Source organism: Penicillium mononematosum (genome assembly GCF_028829835.1).
Source record: "Penicillium mononematosum strain IBT 11891 chromosome Unknown utg000005l:1.0-9366267.0:1.0-9372171.0, whole genome shotgun sequence".
NCBI lineage: Eukaryota > Fungi > Ascomycota > Eurotiomycetes > Eurotiales > Aspergillaceae > Penicillium > Penicillium mononematosum.
Window position 1 is genome coordinate 2,339,957 of NW_026643275.1, and position 20,807 is coordinate 2,360,763.

Consider the following 20,807-nt stretch of genomic DNA (forward strand, 5'->3'; position numbering starts at 1 on the left):
AAAGTACGGATCGGCTTGGTGCTAATGCAAGGAAAAATGAATAGCTGCAAAGCCGAGCGTGTGGCAATACGAAAGCTTCCGTATCAATTCTTTCTGCATCTCGTGATTGGACCATCCACTTCTCCCCCTTTGCAATGTGTAGTCGATGGGTCGAGTCCGTTCTGCGCATTGACGCACGTTAGGGCTGTGATCCATGGAGGAGTGTCACATAACCTTGTTCGACCCATGGTTCTGTCGGGGGATCCGAGATCGGCCCAAACCTTGGAACACTTCTTGGGACGTCTCAACTTCGGTTAGAGGCCAGCCACAAAGATCGTCAAATGTTCGAACAAAACAACAAATCAAATGATCCAGATATATCCAAATACCTCCAAATCTCTCAACCCCGTCCCCGCTATCTGCACTACTTGTACGCTATCTGCAGCAAGCCGTTGTATCCATAAATAAATTTCCCGCTTCGATACACTAAATTTACCCTCAAATCTTTCGGTTTATCAAAAAAAGGTAGACATGGCAGGAGTTGTGAGGTGTACCTGATCGAGCGACAGCCCAATAACCAACATGGAAACATTTATCTATCCAATTGTATTGACCGATTGGCGATCCCTTGGCCAAATCAGCCACCACAAGTGATAATGAAGAAGAGCGGTCATCTTCGACGCCTCTGAGATCATCCCCTGCAAGCCAAGAGAGCCCTGGAAGCTAATGGACCACTGACTAATGCATAGTCTCAGCCCACCTCTATGGATCTACTCCGTATGGATACTTTACTTGCGTTGCCAGTGCGTCACCCCACTGGGCTTTTTCAAGTACTACATAGTACACGCGGCTGCGTCCACAGCTCAGTGGTTTTTCTTTCCTGATTTTCTTTCCTTTTTTCTCGGGAATTTGTGGGTAATATAGTAACGTCAGGCTTCTAATATGGACACAGTGTTTATCTCCACCGGACGCTTGGCCCAAGTACGACTGTCCGTGCGGCCCTTCGCCAACCTAATCTCTAACGGGGATGACCTGGAGATGAAACTTTTCCATTTGCCTCTGTCCCAACGCTGAGGCCCCCGAGGTCCAAGGCCCCAGACGCGACCATCGAATCTTGAGCTTATTTTCCAGTTCGCGGAAGTTGCTTTATGGTTCCGGACGTGCGGATACCAAAACCGGGAACCAAGAAATTAATCCTGGTTAATCTTCATCGTTCCTTTTTTTTGGGGGCTTTTGCTTTCGCTCACGGTTGCTTCTTGCTTTCTTTTTTTCCCCAGCATGGTGTAAGTACAAACCAGCTGAGATATGCATCAAATCGCCACTAGCATGGATTCTTCAGCCGTGATTCCAAATTCTGCTCTCCTACGGCATGATGCATAAGTGGACGTGGCAACCCGGAGCTAGAGTCGCACCATTCTTCGAAACGCGAAGGACGGTTTTAGTCTATATCCAAAAGGAGGAACGGCTCCAAGGTTAATTGAACTCGAACTACCATTGGGATCGATTCCCTGATCCCGGATCGACGGTGTCTACTACTAGGAGCGGGGGAGCGCGGATAGCAGACCAAGAAGCTGATCACCGCGAATTTGATCACCGCTCCATTGATCATATGGTTTTTAGGCATTGTTTCTTTTTTCGGGGCCCATTGGTATCCGGCATAGTCAACACTTGAAAATGGTCATGATTAGCTAGCGCCACCAGGATCTCGGCCTGCGGCGGCTGGGACTGCAGCTGTAGCAAAGCCCAATGTTATGCTGGAGTGTCGTTTTGTATTAGTGTTATTATTCCGCTACCGTCTCTTGGGTCTTGTCTTGGTTTTTTGCTTTTTTTTTAAGGGGGCCTGGTAGTATTGCTATTTGGACTGGGCCTAGCCACAAACACGGAAAATGTAACCGTGTCGCTTTATCTGATGCTATTCGATGGGGCCCGATATAGGTTTTCGACTTGAGTCAGTCAGCCAGCACTTGACTTCGAAAATAGGCATCTAGCAAGTATCGGCATTTCATACCTTTTTCCGATCTGCCTGATGTATTTTGGCCTATATATCCTATGGCTCGACGTGTGGAATCTATTGGATACTGTGGCCGACGCTCTTTACCAGGCAGCCTTATTATTCATTGGCAAAAGCAAGAAAAGGAACCCAAAAATATAAATTCCACGCAATCAACAACACGGGGCGAGGTACAAAATACGGCGGGGTACATTGCACCTGAGACGCCGACCAGAAAAACAAGAATATGTACATTACCATCCCCTGAGCCGCATTGGCCCCAAACTCTGTAATACACACCGGAAGGCTGCACAAACCCCACAGGTGAATGGGGAATCGGATACAAAGCCCCATCAGTAAGTGGCGTGGAAAAAAACATGCGTCCCTTGCGTATATGTGCGGGCCGTAACACCCAAGAGACGAAATGATCAACAACGGATTACATACGGTGTACCGTATTACGGTCAATTTTATTATTGTACTTCTTTATTCTGTATATTATCGACAGGCTATCTCCCCTTATCACGACCACATTATGCGCATAAGCAGATCGCCATCCGCCCGTGGGCGCCAACTGCTCCTATATGTACTGCGACTGTTGCACAGCACCTTGAGGGATTGCATATTTGACAATACTATTTCGCTTTATTTTTATCCTCCGTAACAGAACATCCAGTATTCCTGTTGTACATGATACACATATATTGCACAGTATTATTGAGCGTAGGAATATGTGCGTCTCGGCGGGTGGTGCTCCCGGTACTCCCGCCTGTTGACATTCCGTTTCCATTGCTAGCTGGGTGCAGATGGCTAAATCCTGGTACCAGGATACTGGTGCAGGAAACCTGCATTATTGGAATTCTGACTTTGAGCTTTGAGCCATCTCTGTAGTGTCCGGGGGGTTTGACGCTGGGCATGATTTGCAAAGCTCGTTGGGAGTACAGTTACTTTGGTGGTGGCGGTGACTGTACCCAAGTCGGGTGCACCTGATGACTCTGTTGTTTCTCACCGTATTTGGCGTCGAGTCGCCAGGAAGGAGATTAGAACCATTGGCTAAGTACTCCGTCAAAGCTTGGTTTTACTCTTAGTGGTCACTGGTCCCGTCACTCTCGCTTTTCTCGGCCACTGTCGTTATACGTGGAAAGCGCTATATGTTGTATTGAATATCACCACTTTCGGTGGTTGTCAAGGGAGAGTCCAGAACCAATTCGACTTCAGATTAAAAATAAGCGTTTGGCTATCCAGGTTCGAACCGAATATAGAAAGTTTGTGTCAAGCACACTGACCAGTCACAGTAGACCTGAAGGCAGAGAGAAATAATTGCTGCACACTATCACTCGGGAACTGACTTTAACCCCAGATGCCAGTGGGTCCTCACTGACTCGGAATGCCCTTTAAGCTTTCCAACTATCTTGGAACCCAAGGACCCGAGAGATCAGACCCAAAATCGAGAGCGGGTCTCTTCCCGTATCAACTTCCCTGCAAGCTTGACTAGGGAAACTCAATTTTAAGCCCTCTGTTTGCACGAACCGGTTCGTGTTGACATTGCCTTTCAAGGTTGCCGCACGGGCTCACTCTGGTTCGTGGTTATACGACCAGCCATCCTAGGTAATGCCAATGGTAGCCTCACTCCTGATCGCCTTGAGTCAATGAGCAGCAGGCTACCGGTTCGTGCCCGGTTCTCCAATAAGCCACTGTTTAGTCTTTGCGGGCTTTTCAGACAAGAGGTCATAACACGGATTTCATCCATACCTACGGTGCTATTTGTGCCAGGCACACCGTTTCGATGGTCGACGTCCTCGGACCTGGTTCGCACAGAGTAGGTCTGTGTACACATGTTAGTGGAAGCAGTTACGTAGCTCTGTGCTCAGATACAGGACAATTGTCTCCAAACTGGATGTGGTGTCTCACGCCGCGGAGATCACCAAACTTGTTTACCAAAGTCCTGAAAATTTGTTCGGTCGGAAGTCTCCAGCAGACAGCATCAGTTGCTCAGAGCTTTGGTATCAAACTCGGGCACTCGGTATACCTAGGTCTATATGGAGCTTGAAACTACTGTACATGATTCTATGCGTGCGAATACAACAGGCCTATCTGAAATCTTCTTATACTTTTTGTCAATGTGTGATAGCACTAGTCTTAAGAGTTCGAGCTGGAAGGGATTCTAGCAATATATATCTCTACACAGTGGAACAATCTCATTTCAGTCCTAGAGCTTATTTAATCAAGTTCCACCTACATACTCAGTAGAAATACTTCTTATGAACCCAATACAATATTTATGGTCATCTTCTGCCTTGACATACGTATTTTCCTGCCTGCCCTTTTCCCCCCACTTTAGTCGTAGTTTCGCGACACTAGGCCTTTACGAACAACCATTTGTATCCCGCAATATTTTTCTCTTCCATCGATTTAATCGCGTCTTTTTGTTACTTGAGGTAGCTAAACTGTAGGAACGATTATATATACCGGGTGGTTTCTGCCTTACCGGTTTAATGCTCACCCCTGCCGCCATTTGCTCACTGAGTGAAACCGAGCACGCCCTGGCAACTGGACAACCTGTACGGATTACTTTCAACGAAACTATGCTATGCTACGTAGCGGATGAAAGAGACTGTACTCTGTACCTATGTTCGGATGTGCTAGCAAATAGTAACATAATCAGCCCAGAGAATTCATGAGCCCTCTGCCTCATATCTCGATCCGCGTAGTCATCATCTCACAAATTTCACAATTTCGTCTTCACGTCTTCGTCTCCCCTCTCAACCTGCCAAATAACAAACTCCCCTTTAATTCTTCAGAGTCAGGACGGCAGGCTTCCACGGTAGGGTATCGTAGTTGTCACCACCGGCGTTCGGCTCTTGTCCCTGGTAGAGGAGTTGCAGGTTGCATGGATCGATGGTCATTGTTTGGTCAGGGTTGCTTCGAACCAAATCACCATGACTGATGTCGTTGGTCCAGGTTGCACCGCTATTGGCCTTTCCGGCAAAGGGACTGCTCTCGTCTGTTGCCTGGGGTTCCCACGAACCGCCGAGACTGTCGGAGGTGTATGAACGGAAATACCGCAGCCCCTGTGCTCCAATTGACTCGACGATCATCAGGTACTTGTTCTGGCCCTTGACGGTGTACACTTGAACTGCTTCAAACAGGTTGTTCTTAGTGTCACTTAGGATCTCCTCGTAATTTGCTCCGAAGCTTCCAGGGAAATTGTCGATCGGCATGCTGGCGCGATAGATCTTTCCATTGTCTCCTGCAAAGAAAAGGTACATATGCGTCGAGTCACCAATAATGGTCTGATCAATGGCGGTGCCTTTGTCTGCGGCGGGGAGCTTTCCGGAAAAGAGGGCTTGCTCCGCTGACCATCCATTGGCATTGGTAGGATCAGTTGATGTTCGATAGGTGAATGTGCTCGAGCCCCATTGGTAGGCCAGGACCCAAATGTTCTTTGGCTGGAAGTAGAACAAAGTGGGCGCAACGGCTGTAAAGCTCGTTGCGTCTTGACTCGCAGTTGCCATGCCGGACCAATCCGAAAAGGCGCCGAAGGTCATCGAGCCGTACTTTCCATTTGTATCGGCGGTTGATGCGTAGACGACGTGTTTGTTGTTCCAAACCACGCTGGTGAAGTCCTTGAGTGCGAGCCAGCCGGATTTGGGATTCGCTAGAGCACCAGTTGATGTCCACGAATAAGTCGACGGGAGCGCGCAGTCGGCGAAGACAGCTGGCACTGATGCGAGCAACAGTATACCAGATGACGCCAGGCCAGTGTTCGACTTGAAGAATCTCATTGTCGTCAAGATTGTAGTGTGTGATGGTTTATTTGATTGAAGACTTGGAGCAGGGGCTAACCTCGCATAAATACTTCAGTACGGCTTATAAGTCGAATTGTTTGGCCCGGCCGAATGGATCAAACTAATTCCTCATTTTCTATATTAAAATCCACAATGTTTCAACCGGTCAAGAAACGACCCTTGGAATGGTTTTGATTTGCTGCCTTCAGAGGGATCGTCCAGGATAAACTACATTAGCCAGAAGCCTTAGTCCGCCGGACTATTGCCTTGATAGAAACAGGTACAGACATGAACTCCGTATCAATTTAACCATTCCAAGCCTGTCTTCACACGGAGGCTGGGTAAATGCATCGCAGAGATCATGAATCTAGCTGTGGGTCGTGATGGTGATGCTAGACGGGTTGATTCCTCACCGACGCCTTGTCATTATACTGTTGTTTCACAAAATAACTCACTAGTCTAAGCAATGCTTGCTATCTTGTCGGTGTGGCTTGGGCCTTGCCCAAAGCCCTTTGAAGAACGTCAGACGTGACCCTGCTCGGAAGTGCCTCGGAGGATTTAGCGGGGAAATCGAAAAAAGGCTGAGCTTATTTTGAAACCGAGGCAACCCCTACTTGGCGAAGGAGGAGCTCGCTATTTCGGATGGTCTCCGAGGTATAACTGATAGAGGTCTCCACACGGGAGGACCCCCTCTTCGTTTCAACTAAACAGATTATTCTACCCTTAAGTATAAGCCGACACTTGTGGGTCCTTGTTACATATCGGAGCGAGAACTCACAATAGGCCTAGTCTATATATATAAAAGGACTTTGGTGATCTGATAGGATTCAGACTAAGTTACTACTCCACATATCTTTCAGACTAAAGTCTTCTACAGGAGCATTTAGGCTAAAAAATGATGGAATATCATTCCATCCTAAGTATTTACTAGAATCCTGGATAAAATAGGCAAGCACCCCTTCCCCGTTATAGTAAAAGAAGCGGGCCTTGAAAAAAAAAAAAAACCTCTTTGAAGAATGTCAAGATATACTCCTGCTCGGGGGTGGCTCGGAGGATTTGGATATTCGAGAGACCCTGTTGGAGGTGATAGACGTCATCTCCACAACTAGGACCCCTTTTTCATTTTAACTACACGGGCTGTTCTTGCCTGAATCAAAAGCTAAGAGTTGTGGACCCCTTGTTACATGTCAGGGCTAGAACTGTGTAATAGGCCCATGTACCCGAAAGGAGGCTGGTGGTTTGATAGTATCCAAAGTGCAAGTTACTACGTGCCCCAGAATAAAGTCCTCTCTGTGAAAATTTAGGCTAAAAAGAGGTCGAATATAATTTCATCCGAGCTATTTATTGGAATTTTGGATAAAACACATAACATCCGTTCTCCATTGGTGAACGAGATAGATGATGTAGCCCCGTTTTGTATCAGGGAAGGATTTCCCCTTTTAGCTAATATCTCAACTATGAACTTCTCTTCCCTAAGACATGCTGGCTCCTGTTCTATATAAGTATCGTCTCCATCCCTCCCCGACGATGTCTTCTACCACACTCATTTTCATTCATCGACTCGGAGAACCAACATGATTCCCAATATGATTCAACTCAAGACAGCTGCTCTGGTTATGCTTTTCGCTGGCCAAGCGCTGTCCGGAACCGTTGAATCCCGACAAGCCTCTGAGAGCATTGATGCCAAATTCAAAGCCCACGGGAAGAAATACCTGGGAAACATTGCTGATCAGGGCACCTTGAACAAGAACCCCAAGACCCCGGCAATCATCAAGGCTAACTTCGGTCAACTGACTCCCGAGAACAGCATGAAGTGGGATGCTACTGAGCGTGAGTACAAATGTCCCGGGATAACTAGAGAATCAGAAGCTGATTTGCAAAACAGCAAGCCAGGGACAGTTCTCCTTCGCAGGATCGGACTATCTGGTACGTACCCAGATTCTTTCACCGCAATTGATTCTTTGCCTGGTCCTTACACATTCTAGGTCGACTTTGCCGTGACAAACGGGAAGCTGATCCGTGGCCATACTCTCGGTAAGTGCCCGAGGCCCTAAGATTCAGACATATCACAGAAAGAGAAGCTAAACTCGTCAAGTGTGGCACTCCCAGCTCCCATCTTGGGTCGATTCCATCACGGACAAGACAACCCTAACGGATGTCATGAAGAACCACATCACCACGGTGATGAAGCAGTACAAGGGCAAAGTCTACGCCTGGGTATGTTGTGCCCATAATACGAGTTCCACAAAGCTACATTACTGATCAATCTAAGGACGTCGTGAATGAAATCTTCAACGAGGATGGTACCCTTCGTGACAGTGTCTTCTCCAGAGTCCTTGGCGAAGACTTTGTTCGGATCGCCTTCGAAACAGCTCGTGCCGCAGACCCAGAGGCAAAGCTCTACATCAACGACTACAAGTGAGTCGTAGCCCTCTGCTTTTTTTTTTCAATTTGCAATTCTAACCTTAAGCAGCCTGGACTCCGCCACCAGCGCTAAATTGCAGGGTATGGTCAGCCACGTCAAGAAGTGGATTGCTGCCGGTATCCCAATCGACGGAATCGGTAAGATACCTACCATTGCAGTTCGCGGTGTACAATTACTAATTACTCACTCCTTTCTAGGCTCTCAAACCCACCTAAGTGCTGGTGCCGGTGCCGCAGCTTCAGGATAAGTACCCTCTTACTCCTTGACCGAAAACTAGCTAACAGCCTCTCACAGCTCTTAATGCTCTTGCCAGTGCAGGAACGAAGGAGGTCGCTGTCACCGAGCTTGATATTGCTGGCGCCAGCTCTACCGACTACGTAAACGTGAGTTTCCACGATGCCTGATATGATTGACTCCTCGCTAAATCTCTATTCTTATCTTACAGGTTGTCAAGGCTTGCCTGGACCAGCCAAAGTGTGTCGGAATCACCGTTTGGGGAGTTGCTGACCCGGTAAATGCCAATTTCTCCCAGGTCAAAATGACTGTATACTAATGTCTTTGTTAGGATTCGTGGCGTGCCGACGAGAGCCCATTGCTTTTCGACGCCAGCTATAACCCCAAGGAGGCCTACAGCGCTATCGCAGATGCCCTCTAGGCAAGATGCTTTCGATTTTTATCTGAAGCTGTGAAGTCTGCTACTGAGCAGGCTATATTTCAGATTGAAGTGTACAACCGATGCGGAACCTTTGGGAGAGAAGAATGGTGGTAAAGAAGGGCTAGGAAAGAATGTTGTCATTGTCATTGAAGAATTCTGTATTTGAGATGGATAATCTCGCTTTACTAAATCAATCGGAAGGTCTCTTCTAGTTGGACAGAACTTGCTTTCTTACTGTAATTTATGCCAAGAAGAAGATGGAGGCGAACATTCTTGAAACCATCCCAGGATGCCTGGTTATGGTGGCAGACTGAGCGCTTGTTTGCCGATCTAGGCCTCTTAAAGAGGCCTTGGCCTTTACTTTACCGGGTAGAATTGCTACGTAGCAATAGTTCCTTCTTCCTTCATTTCCTCAGTAGCCTATAGCTCAACAAGCATGACTAGAGTATTTATCTACGGCTCTTGGCACTGGTCATAGTGATACATGTATTCTGGATCGACGTTGAAATTCACAGAGGAAGAGTGATCCTGTACCTTTGTGTCCTTGGGGTCCACAGATATCATGTTACGCTCTATTCAGGTGGACCGTGAATGGCATTACTCTGTAGTCGAAACAACGGTTTAGAGAAGTATATATATCTATTTGGTTAAGTAATAGAAATTGAATAGAGGCATTTGATGTCTTGCGGAATGGTAGATCTTTCAGGGTCTATCTAGGGTGGAGCACATACGGTGAAGAATATTCCGATAGGGCTAGCTGCATCGATATTAAAGGATGGAGACGTGATGGAGACATGCTCCGCTTCCTTTGGACCCTGGACATTAACGCCACTCGATTAGGCTGCTACACTCGGGGGAATTTCCCCATTTGGCAAATAGTACGGTAGTTTGAATATCGACATCTGCCGAAGTGTAAGGTCCTCTATCTCAACCTTGCCGTGATATTCAGAGTGATATTCAGGGTCCTTGCCCCATAGTTGTAAAGTGTCTCAAGCTAGACCAATCATAGAATGGTCACATTTTAGAAAAAGAGCTCCTGAACTAAAATAGGGATTCTCCCGATTGTCTCACCTTATGCGATGCTTACGAGATCTTTCAATCGACCGAGTCTGGCCTCATGCACAGGGGCTCTTTCCTGCCTCATGGACCGCGGGATCAGGCAATTGTTCATGACAGGGGTTATTCTCACGGGAGAGGCATCCATGGACGGCAGAATTTGATGAGGTTTCATGACCTTAACGGGGTACGATCATCTTCAATATATCACCTTTATCCTGAAGGTGGGTTTCCAGCATATTACCCAGGAGAAGAGATGTCTTCTTAAGAGACACACCCAAGCACTGGATTCAACCTCCCTTCGTTGAACCATCGTCCATCGAATATTTTCAGGCACGAATTTGTCGACATGAAAATCTCCGCACCACGCGCTCTCGCCCTTTCTGTGGCTGTAGGACATGCTCTAGCCGCCGTTACGCAGGGCGTCTCTGACAACATCTACAACCGTCTGGTTAAGATGGCCACCATCTCCCAAGCTGCTTATGCAGACTTGTGCAAGATTCCGGCGAGTATCACTACGGTGGAGAAGATATACAACGCCCAAACCGATATCAATGGATGGGTTCTCCGCGACGATAGTCGTCGGGAAATCATCGTTGTCTTTCGCGGCACTGCCGGTGACACGAACTTGCAGCTCGATACCAACTACACTCTCGCTCCATTTGACACCTTGCCGAAATGCATCGGTTGTGCCGTGCATGGCGGATACTATCTTGGATGGACCTCTGTCCAAGATCAGGTCGAGTCACTTGTTCAGCAGCAGGCCGGCCAGTATCCGGAGTATGCATTGACGGTCACGGGTCACAGGTATGATACTTTCTCCTGATCTACATTTTCACAACCATACCCTCTTTTCATCCATGTCCTTTCTCGACTTGACTGACATACATGATCCAGTCTTGGTGCCTCGATGGCAGCAATAACTGCCAGCCAGCTGTCCGCCACATACGAGCATGTCACATTGTACACATTCGGCGAACCGCGGACTGGCAACCTGGCATACGCATCGTATATGAATGAGAATTTCGAAGCGACGAGCCCTGAAACAACTCGGTTCTTCCGCGTCACCCATGGCAACGATGGGATCCCAAACCTGCCGCCGGCTGAACAGGGATATGTTCATTCTGGCGTTGAATACTGGAGCGTCGATCCCCATGGCCCTGGTAGCACGAGTATATGCACTGGAAATGAGATCCAGTGCTGTGAGGCTCAGGGAGGACAGGGGGGTGAATGATGCTCATGTAACTTATTTTGGGATGGCCAGCGGAGCTTGCAGCTGGTAGTGGGAGTCGATTCTGCTTGTTATGGTCTGGCGAGAGAATGAGTCAATGAGTATGGCAGTGTATAGCCGCCAGTGCGCCATGTCGTATTTTTCTAGCAGAACATTTCATAAAACTAGTATTCGTGCATTCTATTGACTATAGAAATAAAAATTGATAAAAATTGATGGCGTAGGAATTGACACTATAGAAATTTGAGATATCTAAGGTCATATATAGAAAAGCTCACTTTATAAATTAAGCATTTTCTGGCTCTTTTCTACTATCTACGTAATAAATTAAGGGGAGAAAATATCTATATGACTAGATATTAAATAGCCTACCTAAGAAGTCTACTAAAAAGGACCACTATAAAGACTACGGCTGTATAAGCCGCCCGCTATTCTTGTTATAGAAATTGAGATATTATAGAAATTGACCCTATAGAAGTTGATATCATAGGAATTAACCACTAGAATTTGTAGGTAATAGTAAATTGGCGGTATCACAGTCAAAGTTTAATGTAGAAACATACGATATGGCGCACTGGCGGCTATACACTGCCGTACAATGAGTACATATGTACACTTTGGAAAACAGGAGACAGTGGTTCACATTCACTTAGATTTATTGTTAGTGCACTCACTCATTAAGCCCTGCCCAAGTCCACGTCTACTTAAACCCTGGGCTCATAAAAGCGGCCCAGATATCATTGTGTCTATATATGTGCATATTCCTGTATTCTCTTCACCATGCTCATAATTTTACCACTTTAGAGACTATCTTCTTTCATTTTGCTCGCACCTTCTGGTCAGTATGTGCGGCTTACAGGTAAAAGAACCCTAGTGATGACTATTTTAGGAACTCTGGAACAAAGACTATACTTATAGCTTATTTCTGTGGTTCATGCTTTGCCTTTTTCGATATTCCCGTGCCCCGACATTGCAGATTTACAGACACAGATGTTTAGGCTATGGAGTAACATATCTAGAGTAGATAGAGATGTATATGTCTGCTTCTTCACTTAACTCGCACTTGACTCGCACTTTGGCGTTACTTAAGGCATTTCAAGTAAATATGGTACATATAGAAATCTAGATTTATGGATGCCGATGGTATTAGATGCTAATGACGACTAACGATATATATTTACCCTAAAAAATTGGCTTTTTCTATTAAGATCCATAGATATCTATAGGATACCAAGTAACAGCACATGTTTGCCCTAATAATTTAGCTTTTTCTATTAGGCTCCTATGTAATATAGTAGGAAGGAGTCATAGATCTTTAGAGATACTGTTTAGGCTATAACGCAACATATCTAGAGTAGATGCAGATGTATATGCCAGCTTTTTCACTTAGATCGCACTTAACTCGGACTTTGGCGTTACTCGAGATATTTCATGTAAAGATGGTACATGCAGAGACCTAGATTTACAGATGCCTGGAGTATATACATGTATCCATGAATGCATAGATGCCAACAACGAGTAACGACACAAGTTTGCCCTGGTAGTTCGGGTTTTGCCATTAAGCTCCTATACAAGGTATTAGGTAAGAGTCTCATAATAAGTACAATATATACTAGATTAATCACTTAACTCGCACTTTCGCGTTACTTACGATGGTATATATAAAGAACTAGATCTATAAATGCCTACAATACCAAGTAATGGCACATATTTGCCCTCCAGGACTAGTAATTTAGCTTTGCCATTAAGCTCCTATACAAGGTAATAGATAAAAGTCTCGTAATAAGTACAATATTTATGAGATTGTTCACTTAACTCGCACTTTCGCATTACTTATAGTACATATAGAGACCAGGTCTATAGATGCATAGAGATGGCAAGTAACAACAGATGTTTGCCTTAACAATTCGGCTTTTTCCATGAAGCTCCTATATGAGGTAGGAAGAAGCCTACCAGTACAAATGTTTGCTTGAATTTGCTCACATGGTCATATTACATGAGGTTTGCTGATCTCATTACCCCAGGACCTCAAGCCTTCCCACCTCAGTACTTCTTTCCTGTCACTTCCTCACTTCCCCCACCGTCACTTCCTTTCTCTTCCACAATTTCACAGATCAATTCATTCTCACCATCAACTCTTTCCTCTGACATCGTCATCATGGAAACGACCAACTATCTCTCGCTTCCCGCTATTGCCGAGTTTATCAACGCCTACGAGGATAAGCCAACCGCCGAGAATGTCAAGATCATGGTGAGCGGTATCCTTACTTACGCCTTCGATTCGAACGATGGCTGGGTCCTCAAATGGCAAGAGGATGAGGAGAACAACCAGTCAAACTGCTTCATCGTGAGGGTTGCTGGCGAAGACAGAAGCCTGCACACCATTGTGAAGGTTATTCACGACAAATCCGCTCCAATCCAGGACGACTGGGATCAATCCGTTCCCCGCTTGCTCAGTGCTCCACTTCCAAATGAACGATGCTGGGCCATCCTCATCCGCGGCCTGAAAGTTCGCCTTTACGAGTACCACCGCGACCAGGATGCCGAGCACCGTCTCGTTCCTTGCGACTTCAAGGTCAAAGACAAGACGAAGCAAACCGTCCACATTCGCAAAAATGCCGACGCAGTCAACAACATTCTCACCGGCATCCCTAATCAGGTCCCCCAGCCACTTGATGAGTACGAACATGGCAGCATGACTCCGAATGACTCTACCACCGACGACACAGACGAGTCGAAGTTTTCCCTTCCCCCCACTCTCGAGAACACCCCTGCCTCTGGCGCGTGTGTCGAGTCATCCTCTGAGGATCCTCCCACTGAGGCCAGCGAGGAAAAGACTCCTACCCAATCCGAGCCTGTCAGTGAGCCTGAGGCCGCTGCTCAGACCAAGGCAGCAACCCAGGTCGATACCACTACTTCTCAGACCAAGCGTACTCCTGAGGTCAATGGAACCCCGGCCAAGACCACTCCTCAGGCTGCGATTACTCCTCAAGCCAAGGCTGCTCTCCTAGCCAAGGCTGCTGCTGGGCTTAAGAGTGGCACTCCAACCAACGTTTCTTCTCAGGTTAAGCCTGCTGCTGGAGTCAAGAGTGGTACTCAAAACAAGGCTTCTCTTCTAGCCAAGGGCGTTTCTGGAATGAAGCCCACTCCCAAGCCAAAGCCTGCGACTGGTGTTGAGGGTCTGGGACAGACAGCCACAGAGTAGTTGGTATCTGACTTTTCGGGCTTCGACAACTACCCACCTCACGCTATGGTGGTACCTCCAACAAGGTCGCAAGTCTCCCATGGATGACGGTTTCTTCGGTGCTCAGCTCTCAGCTTTCGGTTCACGGTTCACGGTGTTCGGTACTTCTTCTGCTTTTCTCGTTTATTCTTCATGTGACACATCGTTATGTCTCGTCCCACACCGGTGCTTTCAACAAGCGCCAAGCTTCTGCATGATGGAAGTCAGGTTCTTGAGTCTTTTATCACGAAAGATGCATCAAAAAAGAACTTGAAGTCGGTTGGTTCGGGGGTTTACAGGTGGACGTTCCTTTGCTATCTTTTTCGCCAGGCCTTGGTATCTCTTGTCTTTTGCCATGAAGTGGTGCATTCTCTAGGGGGGTTTTCACATCCTTAAAAAACATCTAGTGAGATGAACTGAATTGAATCTATTCATATCTACTTTCGATTCTCCAAGTACTGTCCAAAGTCTGAACACTCGGCATGTGAGTCGTTCGGAACCGGAGATTTTAGGGTTACCCGCAGCTACGAGGTATGAGAAGGGTCGGAACTTAAAAAAACACAGCACAGAAACTGGTATCAATTAACGGCCTTGCCGATAGGAATAATCGCCCGGGATAGACACTGGGCTTCCTACTCCTATAATCGACTCCGGTAGAAGAAGAAAACAAAGCAAGACTCAATAATCTACAAAGATGAAGAAATAGGAAGCAAAGCAAAAGCAAAGGGTCGTCACACAATCCGCATAAACCCCGCTTGGAGGATTTACGTGTACTTCCGAAGCTGTGAACGATCATCGTCAGCATATTTCCATATCGGCGTATACGAAACACATCTTCAAAACTCACATCAAGCGTCAAAGATTTGCTGCTGTTCTCGACTTGGTCTCTGTAAATACCGACCAGAGCCTCACTGTTCTGGAACAGTCCGGTCTTCAAACTAATCACGATGAACTGCATGCCAGGCGCGGCGTGGTCATGGATATAGTTGGCAATGCGGGCGACGTTGGTGTTGTCCAGGGCTGCGTCAACCTCGTCCAGCACGAAGAATGGAGATGGCTGGTATGAGTGGATAGCGAACAGCAAAGCGAGTGCGGCCATGGTCTTCTCGCCACCTGAAAGATGCTCCATGTCACGGAAACGCTTGAGAGGAGGCATGGCGTGGTATTTGATGCCGTCCAAGTAGGGCTCGTCCGAGTCCTCAATATCGAGGTAGCTTTTGAAATGTTAGTGATCGTTCAGAGTCGGATGTAAAAAAGAAACCTACGCTTGACCACCCAGGGGGTAATTGGCGCTGCGCGTGAGTTCACGGTAAATCGGGCCGATCTGCTCAGAAATGTGGGTGAATGCCTTATTGAAGAGGTCCGATCGCTTCTTCATGACGGACTCAAACTCTTCCTTGGCCTTTCGTGCAGATTTCCGGGCATCCTCGAAGTCCTTTTCGGTGCTGCGAAGTTTGTTCTCAACACTCTCCAGGCGCTCCATGGCGCGAGCATTCGGTGCCATCTTGTCGAGGTCACTGTTGAGAACACGAACCTTCTCGAGAAGTTCATCCTCGAGCTTGTCATCGGCCTCCTGTAATTGAATTAGCATGCGAGACATAAAAGCGATGAGAGCAAACACTAACCTCTTTCAGTGTCTCTCCCAGAGAATCGAAGTCGACCTCAATACCGTAATCGTGCACCGGAGCAGTCTCGTCCAAACCATCACCTTCATCCACCTCCATGGCGTCCGGGTCTGCTGCTTGCACAAGATCATCGATTGGAAGCTTGTCAAGGGAATTGGAAGACTCGGTCAAAGGAACATCAATGTCTTCAAGCTTGCAGCGGCGTAGAAGAGCATAACGACTGGAAGAGTTCCTCTGGATCTCTGCCTCAAGTGCATTGACATTCTTTAACGCTGCTTCAACATGCTTGCTACGCTTCTGTAGTTCACGACGCTGCTCTGCCAAGTTTTCTGCTGACTGGCCATAGATTTCCTTCTGCTTCTCGAGAGCCTCTCGGAGGAGCTCAAGTTCCGCTTCGTATTCATCGAGCTGGTTGCGGATTTCTTCTTGCTGACTTTGCAGCTCTTCAATCAGGCTCTGGTCGCGCTCGTATTGGGCCTTAAGACCGTTGATTCGGTCATCGGTTGCTTGGATACGCTGTTTCTCGAAGCTGAGCTGGTTCTCGATTCGGCTCTTTTGAGTCGTGAACTCGAGCTTCTTTTGCGCGGCCTCTTCCTGCATAGAGCCCTGCTGGGCCTCATATTCTCGGATGTCATCATACCCTAAGCGCTTGCAGAACTTGCGGTAGACCTCGTCCTCGACGTTGCTGACCGAAGCTTGTGACGTTTCGATTGTCTCGTCTAGCTCATCAAGGTTTTCCTTACGCTCGGTGTATTTGGGTCGCAATTCTTCCATCTGGCGCTTGACGAAGTCAAGCTCGCTACGTTTGCTCTCAAGGTTCCTCTCGAGGGCCTTCAACTCATCACGAGAGTAAGTGAGGCGCTGCTCGAGACCGACGAGCTCGCCCTGCAGTGTCTCTTCTTCAGAGCCTCGGCGGTGACTCTTGGGGAGGGTGGCGAGATCGTTCATGAGCTTCTCCTTTAATTTATACAGGTTCTCGACCTCGGAATCTTCCCAACGCTTGGAGTTCTGTTGAGGACCACGTCCACCAGTCATGAGACCACCCTTGTGGATGACAGTTCCATCAAGGGTGACAGCCTTCGCATCCACATTTCGTTCGTAGCAAAGATACTTCGCTGTCGCCAGATCGTCACAAACAATAGAGTTGCCGCACGCATAGCTGATTGCTCGCGCAACGGAGTCGTCATAGTCAACAGTCTCAATCGCAGGGCGCATGCCCCGATGCATGCCCTTCAGGTTCGAGTTGAACGCCTTGACTTGGATGGTTTCCAGAGGGATGAACGTGGCCTGACCTGCTCGTTGGTCGCGTAGGTGCTGGATGCACTCCTTTGCGGTCTTCTCATTGTCCACAACAATGGCGTCGAAATGTCGACCCAGTACGGTGCTAACTGCATCGGAGTATTTCTTCTGCTTCGGCCGGCAAAGATCACTGACGCGACCTTTGACACCGGGGAAGATGCGCTTCAAGGCTGAGATCAACTCCTTGGCCCGGAGTTCGCGTTCGGTCTGCTTCTTACCGTCATCGGCCTCAAGAAGCTTCCTTAACACGACCTGGAGCTTTTCCTCCAGCTCGGTCCGCATTTGCGAGACCTTCAAACGCTCCGAAGTCAATGCGTTTAGCTCCTTCTTCTTACGGTCGATGTCTTTGGAGGTAGACTTGATGGCATCATTGAGGGACGACTTGCGTTCGTTCATTTTCTGGGCATCGGATTCAACAGATTTCAGTTGCCATTCAGTGTTCTCGAACTTGCCCTTCAAGCTGTTGACCGCTTCAGCTTCTGTCTTTCTCTGCCGGCGCAGATTGTCAAGGTTTAAGGAATCCGCCGATGAACGTCGGTTGACTTCTTCTCTGAGCTTGCGGTACTCCTGCTGATCAGCTTCGCTCAACTGGCCACCCTTCTTGCTCATCGCCTTCTGCCACTCGACTTCCCATTGAGCCTGAGCTTTCTCGACAAGCTTGAGGTCCTTTTCTAGTTGCTTGCCATTGTTGGTTTGTAATGTGCGCTCCTTTTCGATCTCGGTAATCTTCGAAGAGTATCTCTCAACCTTCTTCTGGGTGATGTCAATCTTCTCGTCCACGGGTACAAGCGAGTTGTTGAGTTCTTCAATTTCCCTCTCCTTTTTCGTGATGTTTTTCTCGGCCTTGCCGACATCTCTGCCAACTCGAGCATGGTCCTTCTTGGAGTCTTCGACGTTCTTCTCGTATTTCTCGACGCCACGGCGGTACTCCTTAAGCTCATCTTGGTATTTCTGGATATCAGCACTAGAGTCATCGATCAGGCGCTGGAAGTGGAATAGCTTCCACAAGATATGAGTGATAATGGCCTGGTCGCGTTCTTCGGCCTTCTTCGCGTAGTTCTCAGCCTCTCGCTTCTGTTCCTGGTATTGCTTGACCTCGGAATTGATGCCTCGTCGGCGGTTGAGCTGGACGGTTTGCTGTTCTGCAGCCTCCTCCGCTTCTGCCTTGAACTTTTCATAGTTGGCCTTGTGCTCCAGACTGCCAGAGATCTGCTCGATTAAGCGGGTAAGGTCTTTGGGCGACTGGGATGCGATCGCCTCCACGTCACCCTGGAACACTAGGAAATTTCGCGCTTTGATCAGGATGTTCTCCTCCTCCAAGGCCTCGTTGTATTGGTGGGCGGATACGATTCGGTTGTTGATGCGGTATTCGCTAACACCCTGGCTAGTGATAGATCGGCGCCATTGCTGCTCCTCGCCTGCATCATCCTCGTAGACCGCCATCACCCAAGCGGAGTTCGGGTCGTTTCCACCGGCATCTTGCTCGACATCCATGCTCTCGGGTTCCTCCTGTTGCTCGCGATCCTGCCCATCAGCAGCAGACTCTCCGTCAACTTTGGATGTTCGCAAAACACGGCCTCGGTACACCAGGTCACGGAGATTGGTTGATCGTAGGTGAGAAGTCTTGATTCCTAGAACGAAAGATATGGCATCCATCCTAATGCGCATTAGCCTAAGGCCCTTTGGGCTAAGACCAGGATGTCACTCACGAGTTTGACTTGCCAGACCCGTTCGGGCCAATAATCGACGTGAAATAGGCATCTCCGAATAGGAGGACATGATGTCCCTTGTAGGACTTGAAGTCTAGTAACAAAGTTAGCGACAGCCTGCGGTGTATCTTCCGGTCGCACATACTGAAAAGCTCCAAACGAATGAGTTTCCCCATCTTGCCAGCGGCTTCCCTGAGGGAGCAACGCGCCGAGAAATTCAAGTACCCTGTTATAAAACTAGAGATTGAGTTGTGGGCAAGGCGTGGGAGGGGCGCGATAACGGTTGAACCGCGTCCACCCCAAGACGCGCCGGGGCCATCACGTGGTTCCCCAATTTAGAGGAGCATTGTGAAGACCCGTAGAACATTACATACTATTTCTTCTGCCAAGCACGAGGACTCTTATAATATAATCTATTGTGATTCCCACTTGAAATTGCGCTTTTCTCTTGACTAGTATTACAAGTGCTGTGTCGCTGTTTAAGAGACAAAGCCAAAATGATGTACAAAACTTAACTAGATGCGACACACCACGAAAAGACCTTGGTGATGCTTGGATAATGATCACCAATCAATCTCTGAACGGCATCTTCACATTCACCATGCGCCCAAAGTGAAGGAGATCATCCGAGATGTATCCATTGGAGTCCAGTCGGAAATGGGCCTTGTGACCGGCCAACTGCACAATGATGAAGTCCTCATTCGTGAAAAGCTGCCGCATGCTCTGGAAAACACGGCGAGGCATGGATCTCAGTGTTCTGAAGAAGCTTGGCTCATTGTTCCAATCCACGGCCGAGTTTGGTGCTTTCCTCGTAACGCTTCATGGTTTCCGGAGAGACCGAGATTCTGCGCTTGAACGAGAGATCACCCGGTGCCACTTCGACCTGGTAAGGCTTCTTGAAAGGGACCATGCTTCGGACTGTGAAGAGGACGCGCATACGGCCATTAGAGTTGATCGCTCTGATATTTCTGACTAGGGAGCCAGTGCGGGAGATGAACAAGGTGCCTCCAACGCTCATCATGATACAGATACCACCAAATAGAGATTTCTGCCACATTGGAAGGGGAACCAGAGGATCCCGGAGTACCGCGTTTGAGTTGTAGATGGAATAGGCGAAGCAAAACGCGGACAGACCATATGCAGTTAAGATATATGGGCGATGAGAAGGTGCCTGGAACAAAAGCACTTGTCCGACTTGTAATACTTTCGCTTGTAGCTTCGCAAGGGCGCGGGGGTTCTTGTTCCCATAAGGACTTGTGGCCTGCCACGCGGAATCGACGGTTCTGGCCACACCCTTGGCCTTGTATTGTGGCGCACTAGAATTGAAGTAGCGCAAGCATGACTTCGAGTTCATCCGAAAGCCATGTCGCATTGGGCTTTGTAGGCATTGGCGCCAGAATATTGAGAAGGTGGGTGGTCTGACGGACATGGTTGCACCGAGCCTATGGATGCTCGAGTTAGTAAAGTGATCATGGCCATGACACGTAGTCAATTGACTCCCATGAATCTGGAGGGAAATTGACAAAGAATGAACGACTAGATAGGTTCGCTCGGTAACTTACCAGGACGAGAATCAATTGACCGTCGTTCTCATCGGAAATCGCCGATAATGGCCAAAACAGCGCGCGGCAGAAAAATGTTCCCGTCCCGGCCGCCGGTGAAAGCTCCCAACGCCCTCAACACCTCCAACGGTTGCTTTAGATTACCCTTTCCAAACACACGACATCAAACAAATTGACCTCGGAGATTTGTGCGCTTCGACCTGGTGGTGGGCTCTTCGTTTATCCTGCTCGTTCCTTTCGAATCCAGCGTCCGCGGCGAGTTGCG

General features: G+C 48.0%; 7 protein-coding genes across 7 annotated transcripts; 3 read left to right on the top strand and 4 right to left on the bottom strand.

The window, feature by feature from the left end:
- Positions 1-4,758: 4,758 nt before the first annotated feature.
- Positions 4,759-5,754, bottom strand: N7519_008957 (uncharacterized protein; the record flags this gene model as incomplete). Its single annotated transcript, XM_057295730.1, has 1 exon — positions 4,759-5,754. The coding sequence occupies one exon, from the start codon at positions 5,752-5,754 to the stop codon at positions 4,759-4,761; it is 996 nt and encodes a 331-aa protein (XP_057143612.1).
- Positions 5,755-7,331: 1,577 nt separating this feature from the next.
- Positions 7,332-8,837, top strand: N7519_008958 (endo-1,4-beta-xylanase; the record flags this gene model as incomplete). Its single annotated transcript, XM_057295731.1, has 10 exons — positions 7,332-7,587; positions 7,643-7,683; positions 7,743-7,791; positions 7,853-7,974; positions 8,030-8,175; positions 8,231-8,319; positions 8,380-8,409; positions 8,477-8,565; positions 8,628-8,693; positions 8,748-8,837. The coding sequence occupies 10 exons, from the start codon at positions 7,332-7,334 to the stop codon at positions 8,835-8,837; spliced, it is 978 nt and encodes a 325-aa protein (XP_057143613.1).
- Positions 8,838-10,242: 1,405 nt separating this feature from the next.
- On the top strand, positions 10,243-11,127 carry N7519_008959 (lipase family protein; the record flags this gene model as incomplete). The annotated part of the gene is made up of 2 exons (XM_057295732.1): positions 10,243-10,700; positions 10,791-11,127. The coding sequence occupies 2 exons, from the start codon at positions 10,243-10,245 to the stop codon at positions 11,125-11,127; spliced, it is 795 nt and encodes a 264-aa protein (XP_057143614.1).
- Positions 11,128-13,282: 2,155 nt separating this feature from the next.
- Positions 13,283-14,329, top strand: N7519_008960 (uncharacterized protein; the record flags this gene model as incomplete). The annotated part of the gene is made up of 1 exon (XM_057295733.1): positions 13,283-14,329. One exon carries the CDS (start codon positions 13,283-13,285, stop codon positions 14,327-14,329), a length of 1,047 nt encoding a protein of 348 aa, XP_057143615.1.
- Positions 14,330-15,111: 782 nt separating this feature from the next.
- On the bottom strand, positions 15,112-19,156 carry N7519_008961 (cohesin subunit SMC1; the record flags this gene model as incomplete). The annotated part of the gene is made up of 6 exons (XM_057295734.1): positions 15,112-15,129; positions 15,195-15,561; positions 15,613-15,920; positions 15,973-18,928; positions 18,981-19,074; positions 19,126-19,156. 6 exons carry the CDS (start codon positions 19,154-19,156, stop codon positions 15,112-15,114), a joined length of 3,774 nt encoding a protein of 1,257 aa, XP_057143616.1.
- Positions 19,157-19,550: 394 nt separating this feature from the next.
- N7519_008962 (uncharacterized protein) lies at positions 19,551-19,724 on the bottom strand (the record flags this gene model as incomplete). Its single annotated transcript, XM_057295735.1, has 1 exon — positions 19,551-19,724. One exon carries the CDS (start codon positions 19,722-19,724, stop codon positions 19,551-19,553), a length of 174 nt encoding a protein of 57 aa, XP_057143617.1.
- Positions 19,725-19,752: 28 nt separating this feature from the next.
- N7519_008963 (uncharacterized protein) lies at positions 19,753-20,409 on the bottom strand (the record flags this gene model as incomplete). The annotated part of the gene is made up of 1 exon (XM_057295736.1): positions 19,753-20,409. The coding sequence occupies one exon, from the start codon at positions 20,407-20,409 to the stop codon at positions 19,753-19,755; it is 657 nt and encodes a 218-aa protein (XP_057143618.1).
- Between the last annotated feature and the right edge of the window lie 398 nt (positions 20,410-20,807).